Source organism: Cryptomeria japonica, chromosome 5, assembly GCF_030272615.1.
Source record: "Cryptomeria japonica chromosome 5, Sugi_1.0, whole genome shotgun sequence".
NCBI classification, from domain to species: domain Eukaryota; kingdom Viridiplantae; phylum Streptophyta; class Pinopsida; order Cupressales; family Cupressaceae; genus Cryptomeria; species Cryptomeria japonica.
The window spans coordinates 846302685-846317566 of record NC_081409.1 but is presented as its reverse complement, the minus strand read 5'-3'; the positions used below and the strand labels follow the sequence as shown (position 1 = coordinate 846317566).

Below are 14882 nucleotides of genomic sequence, written 5' to 3'. Positions count from 1 at the left end.
TGGCACACATGACAGATCTTAACATGCTCATGGGTGTCCCGAAATAAGGTAGGCCAATAATAGCCTGCCCTGAGGATCTGGTGGGCTGTTGCTAAGCCTGACCCATGACCTGTTCCAAACTTAGTATGGAATTGTTCTATAATCTGGCATGCTTCATCTTTATTCACGCAGCTTAGGTAGATGCCCTCGTGATTTCTTCGATATAGGATAGCACCTTGCATCATGAAACGGCTGCTCTTCATTCTTAGTGCCCTTTTCTGTACTGGGTTAAGGTGTGATGGACATTTCTGATTAAGAAGGTAGAAAGTTATGTCATCATACCACTCGTCTGGAGAGACTTGCTCAATCAGATATTGCTGATGCACGATTCCTGAGCATTCGGATGCGAGGGTCTGCGTCAGAGCTTGACCTCGTACTAGCTTCATGGGCTGGATTTCAATATCATACTCTTGGATGATGGTTACCCATTTGCCTCTCCTTTCACCTAGCTCATTCTGCATCAACAATGTCTTCACTGCAACATCTAGCATTATGGCGTGTATCTTACTTCTGAGTATATAATGCCAGAATTTCCTGATGGCTTTGACCAGCGCATAAGCCTGCTTCTCAATGTTCGGGTACCTTAGTTCGGCCTCCTTCAGCGGAGTACTCATGAACGCTATCGGGTGTTCTCCCTCTTCTTCCTTTCGCTTAGTTAAGATTGCTGCACAGGTGTGTTCAGAAGCGAAGGAATAAATGTAAAACGGCCTTAGGTAGTGTTGACGTGTATTTTGTACACGATCATACACAGAATAAAATACCTAAAGGCATCTTATCCTCTCTTGAGAAAATAGTCTCTAACTGCTGAAGATCTGCAAAAAGGATCAGTTAGATGGACTCCAAGGTTCTTTTAGTGGGGTCTCCACGTGTGGACAAGCTTTTTTAGTGGTATGATGTGATTTGCTGTTTCCTCCAAGGCGTCTTACGGATTCCAAAGGCTCGAAGATTTTACTAATCTAAAAGGAACTTTCAAAAAAAAAAAAATAGCAAAAGGATAGGGTTTAAGGAAGTCTAATCTAGCCTAACCCTACGAACGACTTAGCATGAACGAGATTTGGCAAGACTCAACCAACTTCAATTTTGCCATAAGATAACAACTCAATTGAAATTAGTGCGATCTTCTAAGGTAATAATGATGTTCAATGCATCAAAGACCAAGGACACTACTACGAAGGTACATATCCTAGATACGAAAATGCTTGAAGGTTAAGGACTCAAAATGTTCTCCAGTCGACCACGCAAGGCGTTCCTACAATCAGCAAGAAGCTAGTGGTTTGGATTGCGAATCCTACCAAATATCAAATCCCACACTTAGTCTTTCAAATTAACAAACTACTTTGATTGAGCGTGATTCAAGTACATCCAACAACCATGAAGATAACTTAAGAAATTTGCAACAAAACACCATAACTTCAATATTTTATTGATTTCCAAGTCATCATATACAACAATTGCTTGAATTTCTCTCTTCAAGACTCAATCTTGCTACAAAATAAAAATTGCTTCTAACTCTAATCTCTCTATTTCACTCTTATCTGGCTATTCGACTATTAACTATTATCAAATGAAATGAAAAATGGGGGTATAAATAGCATCCCCAGTTACAATGAAAGGTCCAGATTGAAAGTAAATCAACGGACAAGATCATGACACCTAAACCCTAATTAGGGTTTGTTACAAATGACCTCCTTTTTACTGAACAATATTAAATACATAGCCAAATATTAAATTTGGCACAAAAATCTAGGAGGTATCAACCAATGAGAAATAAGATGTCATGTCATCTGTAACAACCTTTCATCTAGAATCTTATTCCCTTTCCGATTCTCTTTCTTAGCATATGCAATGAATTTTGTCACGATTCCTTCGATTTCTGTGATTGGAATCTCGGGAAGATTCTTGATACTCTCTTCTAAGTGGATGACTTGATCGAATGCATCTAAAAGAGCTGTGTCCCAAGTAGGTTCAAGTTCCTTTGTTCTATCAATCAGGAGCATGGTGGCATACATCTGATCATACTGTTCATCTGTAACATCTGCGTCCTTTCGAAAGATGATCTTGATTCTATCCTCAAATTCTTGTATATCCACATCTGTCTCGACCTCGATCCTTCTGCCAAGAATGGTACGAAGTACCTCAAATACTCTGTCCTGGATCGGATTGATCACCTCCTCAACTTGACCACATCTAACACTGATGTCCTCGAAGAGAACACTCTTTATATGGAGTAAGGTTGACCACTGAAACAAACTGTGAGAATCACCTTCTAAGATCCTCTCCTGCGCTAAAATTCTTCTGGATGTATGTCTTATTACTTTCAAGACAGGGATGACAACGTCCTTGGTATGGGCAAATGCAGCTACTATTGCCATCAATCTGTGGATTATCTCAAGAACTTGGATAGCCTGATGAATGATCTTCGACATCCTTGTAACAAACTCTATGGCCACTGTATGAGATCTATCCATCCAACTACATGTACGCTGGACCAGGTTCCTGAATCTTTCTGCTTCATTGATCGATTGAAGGGGCAATGCCTGCACTGGTGACCTAACTGGATCCTGACGTCCCAAAGGTTCATTGATGTGACTGAAATATGTCCTCCATGCACCGACCTCTCTCTCAAGCTTTCTATTCTTTTCCACCTCTTCTCTAAACTTGTCCTTCAATGCCTCAAATGTGTCGGTGGCATCATCTAAAGTCTGCTCTGCTGTGGATGGTCCTAACTCAAAAGTTTGTATATCATAATCCTCTGCTAGGATCTCACCCTCATATTTATCTGCTGCCGGTGTAGCTATCTGCAGTTTTCTAGACCCAGTCTCATCTCGAATCATCTTGGACATCTTTGTAGCCTTCTTCTTTTCTGTTATCACATGTGAACGTCCAACAAGGCTCTCTAAATCAATTGCATTGTCCTCGTCCTCAATTACGGTCACCTTGGTTAATCTTTCCTTCAACCAATCTGGGATATTCGATCTTGTCTCTTGAACTTGAATTTCTTTATGTACTATTTCTTCTTGTCTGGGAGGAGATGTTACTTCATTATCCTCTTCTAAATCATAGTCTTGGAGAGATCCATCTGACGAAACATGCTGTGCCTGTCCTTCCTCCTGCCTGTCATTTTGTACCATCAACTCCATGAACTCTTCCACTCGAACTGCTCTATTCTCTGGTCTAGAAGAAGTACCTGGTGTTTGATCTTTGTTGGCACCTTGCTTTTTCTTGGAAGACTCTTTCTTTTCTGATCTTTCCTTTCTCTTCGAACCTCTTGGATGGAGATTGCCCTCACCGGCACATCGAAGGTTACCTTCACCTGAATTCTTAGGATTAGGATTGCCTTCACTAACACTTGCTCCACCTTCGGCTGGTTTTTCTTCCAAAGTAAAAGACATAGCTATGCCTTGTTCTCTCAACTTCTGATGCTGAACGTCTACCCATCTACGAGTACAAGACAAAACTGGTGCCATCAAATCATCTAAATCCACGGCCTCGGGCTCATTCCAATTCAAACTAATTGTTTTGCTTTCTCTATCATATGAAGATTGGATGTGCCTGCCGTTGTCCTAAGCTTGGTCGGCCACTCTGTAAATCCGGCATTTCCTGATGAAATCCAAAGGCAATCTAGAATGTATCTTACGTTTCACTTCAAGATCATCTAGGAGGTTCATCATAAAATCTTCAATTTGGTGCTCATGTTTAAATCTTCTACCGACCGTCTCCTCTAAATGTCCATGGGGATCAAAGCTATTCCTCCAAGCAAAAGATGAAAAAGAATACAAGGCTAACTCCTTCTCTGCGTCATCCATGGCTAAGATATTAGGACATACCTCAACTGAATTACCCAAAATAATAGGTACCTGAACTCCATTCTGATGTCTGTGTCTGAATGCCTTCACATATGCTGCCAACTGCCTTGTTACTTCAAGTAACACAATTCTGTCTGTCGGATATCTGGGCAACATGTATGGAGGTAAAGGACATCCATGCACTCTAATGTAAGTGAACTTGGGAAACTGAATGAACCAAGCACCGTACCTCTTGATGAGCTCCTGGGCATCCTGAGATAATCTGTTGTGAATCCCTCCTTGCAACGTCCTTGTGATGTTCATCGTGAAAGTGTCATTGACTAACTTGTAGTTCTTCCCTGGCGGATGATGCAAGTAGGTATAGGATTCACAAGCTCTGACCTCGCCGGGTCCTCTTCCAATCACTCCTCTGTGAGGTAGTCCTGCGTACTCAACACTCCTGATCAAAGCATAGATGACGTATGAACTCATGTGGAAGGACTTAGTAGCCCTGAGTCTCCTCAACTGTACGTCTAAGCAATGGCTAATTATCCTAGCCCAATGTATCGTACCCTTTCCTTGAACAATCACCTGGATGAAGTAAAACATCCATTTCTCAAAATAGAAGGCATGAGGTGCTCCTGTAACTCTGTTGAGCATGGTAATCAAATCTCTGTATTCCTCCTGGAAATCAATCCGGTGTGGTGTGTTAGGTACCTTGCTTAGACGGGGACGACTCTTAAGTAGCCAGTTCTTGTTGATTATGCTTAGGCAAGCATCTGGATCATCATCGTACACTGATCTGGCTCCTTCGATGCTCTTGTATATCATGTCCCTGTGCTCTGGAAGATGGAAAGCCTCACTTATGGCTTCCTCTGAAAGGTACGCCAAAGTGTTTCCCTCGTTGGACACAATTGTCCTGGACTGTGGATTGTAGTGACGGGCACACTCGATCATCAACTCGTGGCACTGAATAGCTGGAGGAAAACCGGCCGCCTTGATGATGCCACTCTCTATTATTCTCCGGGCGACAGGTGATGGCTTGCCAATGTAAGGGACCTCTCGGAACTTCTTAGTGCTAAAGTTCCCCAAGTTGGTATCTCCAATGTTGCTCCACTTCGACACGATCTTGGTCTCCACTTCTTCGGTCTTCTGATCTTCTTTCATGAGAGCCGAGCGGCTGGTGGATGCTCCCGCCTTTGGGGTCGCCATACCTACACAACATTTCATTATAAGAAATAGATTTTGCAATAAATAGCGTAAATAAGAGAGAAAAGCTTTTAGGAAACCTCATGATAAGTCTTTAGAGTTATCATTTCCTAAAATAAACGATTGAGCTTAGAAATTCAAAACTCAAGATTTCAAAATTTAAAATATGACGACGAATAAATAAAGCAATAATAATAAATCGCCATACCTGAATAGAGAGCTAACTCTAGAATGCAAAAACAAAATTCGCCTAGGCAAAATTGAGGTATAAAATAATCTTCAATATGATCTCCTCAAAATTGACTTTGCCACCTTTGGAGTGAATGTGATCTTCAAGTATCGCCTTAGACGTGGTCTTAAATGATCTTCAAATTTGTCCTTGACAAATCGCTCAAACAAATCCTCCAAGTCTTTAGCAAATTCGCCTTAATGTATCCTCAAGTTCGCATTTGGTGTGGTCTTCAAATTCGCACCACCCTTTGATAACTAAGCGCCACCCTTGGTTTGAATTCGCACCACCTTTGAACACACTTCGCACTATATTCGCCTCTCCTCAATTCGCATGAAGAAAGGTAAAAATGATTATGTAAAAATGAAATCTCTCACCCTTCATATATAGCGCGCTCATCCTTTTACCCACTTTGGCCGACTTGAATAAATAAAACCATTTTTTAAATGATTTGCAATAAAATAACAAGGCCGACTTGCTTAATTGGGCGCTTCAAATCGATTTTTATATTAATTAAATAATTAATTATTAATGCCTTGCGTTTTTTTAAATGTGAATTTCGATTTTTAAATAAAGGCAAAAAAAATAATTAATAAAAGATAACGCCATATTAAATACTAAATAAAATGGATATTCAATTTTTAAATCGATTTAGCATTTGAGGAAAATTCGAATTGTTTAATTTGGCGCCAAAACTGGAAAACAAAGGGACGTACCTCATCGCTCTGGTCCCTTGGAGAGGGACAGGAGCGATCCATGACTTTGGTCTCGATTTTTGCATTTCTTACGTTCAACTCCTTCATCTCCACGTTGAAAATCGATCATCTCGATGGGTTCTTCGCATTTGATCATCTTGCATGTGTGCTTAAGTGCCTTTTGAGTGTACATCGCCCTGGTCCTTGTCCAAAGGACAGGAGCGATCCATGTTTTTCACGTTCATCTTGCATCTTTTAATTTCGATCTTTCATTGTTGGCGAATAACATACTTTACTTGTTCCTTTTGCGCTTGATTCATTTGTCTTCATTATGTGTTTGGTCATTTTAAGGGGTCATCGCCCTTGTCCCTTGGAGAGGGACAGGAGCGATCCATGTCCTTTTCCTTGACCTTGGCAACTTTACACTTTGATCTCCTTTGCAATGTCCTCTAGACGCCGTCCTTCGCTCTTCCTAACCTCGCTTTGCTTTGATCTTGAAGGAACGTGAGTGTTTTGATAAGATCGCCCTGGTCCTTGTCCAAAGGACAGGAGCGATGTGAGGCTTTTACATTGTTTGGCGATGTTTGGACGTTGAAAACCCTTGCGAATTATCTTCATACGATGCCTTGGACCCTCTAAAACATTGCGAAGTCTTGTCCTTACGTAAATTTTGCATGAAATGGCCAATGCATTCAACATCGCCCTGGTCCCTTCCTGAGGGACAAGAGCGATCTAGGCTATAGGGTGCGAATTTCATCATTGTAACGACCTTTGAATGTTTGTGCTTGCTAAAAAAAATCTTGAAGTGTCCCCCGCCACCTTGTCTTAACTTGGATCATCTTTGAACTTGCGTAGGAAGCAACATCATCTTTGTATCGCCCTTGTCCCTTGGAGAGGGATAGGAGCGATCCTCCTTTTGTAGCCTTTATCTCACTTTGCCAGGTTCCAAATTTATATTCAACGGACTCGTCCTTCTTCATTCTATTCGTTCATGCTTTGACATTGTTTGTAACTTTGCAAGAAAATCAATTATATCAAAAATCGCTCTGGTCCCTTCCTGAGGGACAGGAGCGAACTAGGCATTTAGAACCTTTGTGGACGTCCCAAAAATCTTCAATTTATATTCAACGCATTTATCTCATGTTTTCCCTTGTTTTTGAACGTAAACTTGCCTTGACCTTTGTCTGGATTTTGCATAATGAAGGAAATCGCTCTGGTCCTTGGGAGAGGGACGGGAGCTACAAGGTACCTCGCCCTGGTCCCTTGGAGAGGGACAGGAGCGATTTGGTCAATATAGGTCTTTCTCCTTCGTTTTTGCATCTCAAATTATATTCATTTGGCAAAGCATCTTCCTTTGGACGTCCTCAAATCATTAAGTCATCAAAATCTTGCAAGGACAAGGCGAAATTTGAATTATAGCTCCGGTCCTTCACTGAGGGACAGGAGCGATTTTGCTCCTGGAGGCATTTCTGTGCTCATGAAAATCTTCAATTTATATTCAATGGAAAGATATCGCCGTTCTCCATCACTTCCAACTTGAAATTTGTCTGGACTCTGCAGGGATGATGAGATATTTGAAAATGAGCTCCCGTCTTTCACTGAGGGACAGGAGCGATTTTGCTCCTACAGGCCAAAATAACATGATTTTTCACATTTTAACACTTCACGAGGCGAAAACAAATCAATTCCAATGCCCAGGATCAAAATCAAAAAAGTCAAAATTTGGTCAAAATATTCAATCGGACAAAAATTCACATTTCACTTTCAATACTTAGACAAATTTAAGCTCTGCATTAACATTCCTATTGAAAATTAGACCATTTTGGCGAATTCATTGCATTCAAAATTTGCATCCTAGAAAAGGAAGCTCAAAAGCTCTCAAAAACGACTGGATTTTGGCTTGAAAAGACAAAATTTAAAACCCTAAGGCTTGGCCCTAAATCCAGACGACTAACTAACTAGCAAAATCCTAAAAACGAAAGCAAAAACGAGCGAAAGACAAGCAAAAAGAGGGGGTCCCCATTTGCGATGGGGCGATGTGTGAAATGGTCACAACAGGTAGTCGGGGCTTACCAAAACCGGCGCCTGGACGATAGCTTGCTTGATTTCTTCGAACGCCTTTTTGGTCACTAGGGTCCACTCTATCTTGGCATCTTTCTTTAGCATATCGTTGAGACGGCGAACCATTTCAGCAAACCTAGTTATAAATTTTCTGACAAAATTTATCTTCCCAAAATATGACTTAAAGTTCTTTTTTGCTTGCGGGGAGATTGATCTGTAGTATGGCTTTGATCCTATCAAGGTCGATTGATATGCCCTTTTCTGATATAACATGGCCGAGGAGCTTTCCTTCGGTCATGCCGAACATACATTTTTTGGGATTTAGAGATATCCCGAATTGACGACAGTGCTGAAAAACTTTTCGTAGGTCACTCACATGATCCGCCCTTTGCTTTGAGAAAACGGTCAAGTCATCCATATAAATAATGATGCAGCGGCCTACAAGATCTTTGAATGTGACGTCCATGGCGCGTTGAAATGTAGCTCCTGCGTTGATCAAACCAAAAGGCATTCTTCGATAAGCAAATATTCCCCACTTGGTGGTGAATGCAGTCTTGAGTCGGTCTTCATACTCGACCATTACTTGGTTGTACCCGGAGTAACCATCTAGGAAAGACATCATCTGGGATCCATTGACCATTTGCAGGACCTCATCAAGAGAGGGTATCGGGTAAGTATCTTTTTCTGATGCTCTATTTAGATTGCTGAAGTCAACACACAATCTGATTTCGCCGCTCTTCTTCCTTACGGGAACTAGGTTAGCGACCCAGGTAGAATGTCGCACTAGAAAGATGATGCGGGCAGCCAGCAATTTCTTCACTTCTTGATAGCTTGAAGTTTTTCATCATAATTATCGATAGGATAAATGATTGAATGAGAGACTTCATTTATCTCTCATTCAATCATTTATCTTACCGAAGCTATCATGCATTAACACTTCTTTGTTGAAAAACTCAGACATACAAAGAAATAATCTAGCAGACATCAAAGCTGTTTACAATGGAATGCAAGAGGCTTTCAAAATTGGGCAGCAAAATATTCAAATTGAATTTGACAAAAAGATAATTGTCAGCTTTTCATCTGATCCTAAAGGATTCCATAGTAAAGATTGGCGAATAGCAAGAGAGTTGGGGAAGATTCAAAGCTTGCAGGACAAGTTCAAGGAGGTTCAATTCAGCCATGTTCCTAGGGAACACAATAAAGTAGCAGATGGGCTAGCTAGCCAATTGGGCTCTTGTCAACTCCAACCTTATTTGTTATGGTGTGCCCCCTTAGTGGTGGTCAACCAAGCTTCAATATGATTTGACAAAGATTCTAGATTTTGATTTGTCCCAATGAATTCTACTATGTATCCTGCTCTCTATATTGCCTATGCTTGGACTAATAGCTTTCAAGCCTGGCACAGCTGAACATATACACTTTGATTTTCATCTAACATAATGAGGTTCTTTTTAAAAAAGGAAAAAGAAGAGGAGTGTTTATCCAACTGCCTGACCAGCTCCAGAAAAAGACAAATCATCCATCAATAAGTGAAGTGGTGCCAATTTTCAAATAGAATGATTTTTCAAAGTGAAGCAAATCATTTATAAATAAAGTACAGCAACTAATTTGAAGATTACTTCTTTATAGTAAAGCAAAGTGGTGGTATGTTTTAGAAGATACTTGTTTCTATTTTGAAGAAGGGTGGTATTTAAATTAAGCTACAGCAGAATCACATTGTCAGCAGGATACAATAGCATCAGACCTATTCAGTTTTGCATGGTTTTGATAGTCTTTTCATCAGCAGAATGCTAGAATTGAAGTGAAGTCAGATAAACGACAAGACAACAGTTGGGATATCACTCTATTCACTTCATTTTCTTATTTTCTTCTATTGATCATCACCATTTTTGAAGTGAAATTGGTCATAAGAACAGTTTGTTAGTGGAGTTTGAAAGACATCTTGCCACAATAGAAGTACAGAATTTTGCCCATCAAAGAAGACAGGTTTGAGGCTTAAAAGAAACATACTTGCAACTAAAAACATTTAACATGGTTGGAGATAGATGAGTAGAGATCAATCGAAGAAAATAGTGCTCAGATTCAACACATAAAGGAAATTGTCAGGATTCTCAGAATTCTGCCTGATCAACACAAGGGAAAACATTCGAGATGGTTGGAGATAGATGAGTAAACATTAATAAAAAAAAAGAGTGCTCAGATTCAATGTATCAAGGAAATCGTCAGGATTTTATAGGATCTTCAGAATTCTGCCATGATCAATATGGGAAAACTTTCAGCCGCCTGCTAATATGCTCTTATTTCAGCCCATGTTAAGAACAGTCTGCACCATTTTTAGCTTTCATCAGTTTTGGAAAGAAAAACATATTTTGGATTTGCTATTTCCAGCCAGAGTTATTTATAGCTTTCATTATTTTTAGCAGGCTTTATTAAATGTGTGCTTTTAATGATTTCTTTCGATAGATCATTAGGAGATTGCTGGAGTTCAGTTTTAGAATTAGTGAGTAGAATTTTGTATAAAACCTGTATTGCATGCAAACAGATAGTTCCTAGAGTAGAGTGTAGTTAGTTTTTAGTATATTTTTTTGCAATAGCTTTGTAAACCTTATAAATAAGTGCCATTTTGCACATGGATTTCTTAATTGTAATGTTAATGCCAACTTGTTATTGATGTTACTGTTCACTGAGTCCAGTGCTTTTATGTTAGGTCGTTTTGTGTTAAGTACAATCTGATGATCTTTGTAATCCTTGTTTTGCAATATTTGTCTGTGTTGGTGTTGGAAAATAAGCCACACCCGGACCGATGATTGTACTGGTCCAAGAAGGGCCAGTAGCTCAGTGGTAGAGCACTCTAGCAGCGTATGGAAGGTCCTAGGTTCAAGTCCTAGCTGGTCCATGTCTCAACATGGTATCAGAGCCAGGTCCAGGCTAGGAGCCCCAAGCACACGAGAGGTGTGGCTTAAGGGGGGGTGTTGGTGTTGGAAATAAGCCACACCCGGACTGACGATGGACTGGTCCAAGAAGGGCCAGTAGCTCAGTGGTAGAGCACTCCAGCAGCATGTGGAAGGTCCTAGGTTCGAGTCCTAGCTGGTCCATGTCTCAACAGTCTGAAGTAGATATGTAATTGTGTATACAATTTTTTTGTGCTTAATGCATCATAGTCTTAGTTTATGTCCACTGCAACTCAAATCATGTTTTGCTTGTTATTTTCAACCTCTGTGTTTAGCTGAAAATTCCTTGCATTCCTCGTTTAATTGAATCTCTTTCTGCAGTAGATAGTTTTAAAGGTATGAAATCTTGCATCTAGTGCAGTTGTGCTGTTAAGTTTTAATTTAATTTTGTTTGTATTGCATACTCAAAATCCTTAGATTCCAGGTTGAAAAGGGAGCTTCCTCTAATAATTTGAAGAACAATTTACTGTACATGCTGTTCCATTTGTGTTATATGGTAAATGAATAGATTGCAGTCCTAGATTGGACAACTGTGTTAGAATCTTTGTCTTGGAGAGTTTCTTTCCTATATTATCCTGGGGTGTTCGAGTACACTGCATATGTAAACACACCCTTTCTAAATAGGGTATTATTGTTGATGAGTATTATTGTACTCAAATTTGCTCTTTTGTTTTCTTGCAGGATGATGACAAACTTGCAAGTTATAGCGTGAAGTTGAGTCTACAATCACAGTGGCAAACTATTTATAAAAGGGCAGAGTGCTGCAATTTCACTTCTGCTATGCAAAGCCAATTTTTTTCTCTTTGTAAGTTTTGGGGCATTTTTTGAAATATAAATCTTGCTTATTTAATATGAAGCATGGTTTTACAATGGAAAGTTTTGCTTTGGTGAAATATATTATAGTGGTAAATCCCTGAAGCTTAAGGTGGTAATTTTGGTGAAATGGATGTGTTAAGAATTATTAAATCATAGCTAGTGGATAGATTTAAACATATAAATACATTTAAATCTATTGTTACTACTTGGTATAGTTACTAGGTTAAACTAATAGTTTACCTATTTCTGTTGAATTGTTGTAAGTTGTAACACACATGTAGAATGGGTATGGTGAGGAATAAATGAGATTAGGTGGAGTGTCCGTATTTGCATATGGAGTTATTTTTATGATCAATAGTATGTATCATTGTTCATATAATTCCAATGAGGCCATTCTTACTAAAGAAGCATTTGAGGTAATTTTTGCTATCGTCTAGTGCAAATACTTGAGTGTGTCCCTATTTGTACCCAAAGTGTTTTGTAGTAAGTAGTATAGTGCGTCCTTGCTTATTTAGGTATACATATGGATTGTATTGTGTATTCCCAACTCGTGTTATGAATATTTCTCAATGAATTGTTTAGTCATGCATCGAGCAAAGTGAGAATGATCAAAGGCTCTTCCTTGAACTTGTTCCTTCTCATGACTTTGAGCAATTAATTAGGCATTTTGGATTTCTTCAACCTATGCTTACCCATTTTTTTCTGTTAAGCCATGAGATTATCATTCCAGGTGTTATCAAATTCATCCTAATTTATCTCTTATTTCTCGTCATGAAACAACAATCTGGAGGCTTGATCAAGGATATCAGCACACTAAATTTCCCTATAATATCATTGCTGTTAGTGTAGATTTTTCTCTTTTTAGGGTCATTATGCTTGGTGCAAGTAATGACCAACTTGTGGATTTGAATCAGAATAGGAAATATAAGGACTTGAATTAGCACACTATCTCTTTGAGAAATCAAGAATTCAACTCTTGCACATCCACATGCCCTAGCACAACATCTTTGATCATGGGATAATCATATGCCTATGCTAAAGCTGATTTCATGGCCTTAAAATGGTATATTATAGTAGATGTTAGTGATTTGATTTGCACCTTTTAGTGCAACATAAAAACAAAATAGATATATGGTAGGACCACTTGTTGAATTTGAAGGGGAAGCCACCTATGATATAGAAAATAACCCAGTATGAATAATATGTACTTGCAATTTAAAATCTTTATAATGTTTTATAAGGTATTTCACATTCTTATTGAATAAACTTCAAATTTGTCTTTTTGGGTTTGCCCAGTGTAAAATTTTGAAATGCTCTTCCAACACAAGGCAAAATATTTTATGCTTATTGATTCAAAATAAATTCTATGGTTAGATGCTTGTTTTAGTTAAATTTTAAAATTGGACAATTCATAAACACATACATGTTTGAGTAAGCTAAAATATATAAACACAAATGTTGTGGTAAATTAAATGCAAGACTCGGTATACAACCATGATCTACACCTTTGAGCTCATCTGCAAGATAAACCTTGCCAATTTGCCAAAACAATTTCACCCTCAACACACATGATGAGACATCTTGGTAGATATTTATAAGCATGATAGACATAATAAATGCCACTGAGTGAATAACAAACTTTGGATAACAATAACATTGAATACTTGATAAATAACAATTGCAACAATATGTAGGTGTGAGGATTACTATTAGAAATATAATAGCAAAATAATAAAAAATCAATTGTTACTTCTACTCAAGAATAATTGACAAACTATAAGTTTATCACATCTCTTGCATAGCAAGAGAAGTAAAAATAGATGATCTAAAAATAGCATGCGCTTCTTGTTCTAAAAATGCAAATTACTTAAAATGGCACAAGCTATAACAACTTTGGCCAAACATAGCAAATCCCAAAATATGCTATTCTTTTAAAAAATGTTGACAACTAAATATAGTTTAAGTTATATTTAGCATGGATTAAAAATAGACTTTTGAATAGGTTACTCTAGATGAATCTGATAGTTTTGTAGCTTTTCCTTGATCATGACTAAGTTGCAACCCTTTGAAAAAAATCTTGGAAGTCTACTTTGATGTTTTGAATCCCTTTGATAGGCACACGTATAATGTTTCCCTCATAATCAATTCAAAATTTGTGGACCATTAGCATATTCAGTTGGTTCCTGTAGGCTATTGAGTTAGGATAAAGGAACTTTTGGAGACAGCCTTGTTGGATATTGCTGCTACTAGGATATGTTGTTGTCATTGATGTCAACATATTCCTATGTTTGGTGTTCCGGTGATTGCATTGAGTTGATTTGTTTTGGAGATGAGGATTTGTGGTTCAGTAATGAAGTATCTCCATTATCTCTATTTCATTCTTTATTGATTCCATAATGCTATGCAGAGATTTGGTTGAGTTGTGGATTCCGATTTGAACATTGTTCTTCTGTGTTCAATAGTTAGCAGATTCTGGTATTTGATCCGTTGTGCTCCACTGTGATCATATCTTTGGTTGCGGATTTGGGAAAATGTTTTGGATGTTCATGTGTATCTTCATTTCGGATGGTTTGTGATTTGGTGCTCCGCAAATTATCTTTCTAGTCCGAATTGCTGTTGTTAAGTGTTCTTGAGAGTTAGCGTGTTGATTGATGAAGATTTGAATAAGTGGTGTTGGTGCAGCTCTTGCGGATGGTTCTAATGTTCTTGTTGGTGTTTTCTAATTGTTTCCTATTTGTTTTGGTGGTCCACATTGATCCTTGTGCGCGGTATTGGTGATTTTGTTGATCCAGTGATATTCTTCGTGTTATGCGGTATTTCTGATGGTGTAGCGAGTTGCGGTTGTTCCTGGTGAGATTTCCGGTGATTATGCGTGTTCGAGGATTTGGTTTAGGTCCATGCTATGTCATCTATATGACATTGTATTGGTTTGGTGATTGATTTATGTATCGTGTGATGTTATTTGTAATTAAGGGTTGAGGGTTTGGCCGACCTTGTAGTCAAGGTTGATGAATTGTATAAATAGGTGTTAGATTCATGTAATTTGGATGTCGATGTTGTGTTTGCATTAACAGAGAGTGGTGTATGTGCGAACAAA

General features: G+C 38.7%; 1 protein-coding gene across 6 annotated transcripts in view; it reads left to right on the top strand.

Annotated features, from left to right (window-relative positions):
* The window catches only part of LOC131072453 (protein NUCLEOLAR FACTOR 1), a 250588-nt gene that overhangs the window by 99554 nt on the left and 136152 nt on the right, over positions 1–14882 (top strand). For all 6 annotated transcript variants that reach the window (XR_009372778.1, XM_058008619.2, XM_058008617.2 and 3 more), the window contains exon 8: positions 11651–11774. Coding sequence is in view for 5 of the 6 variants with exons in the window: in XM_058008619.2 (XP_057864602.2) it covers positions 11651–11774 (124 nt within the window). In the remaining variant the exon portion in view is untranslated. The remainder of the gene's footprint in view (positions 1–11650; positions 11775–14882) is intronic.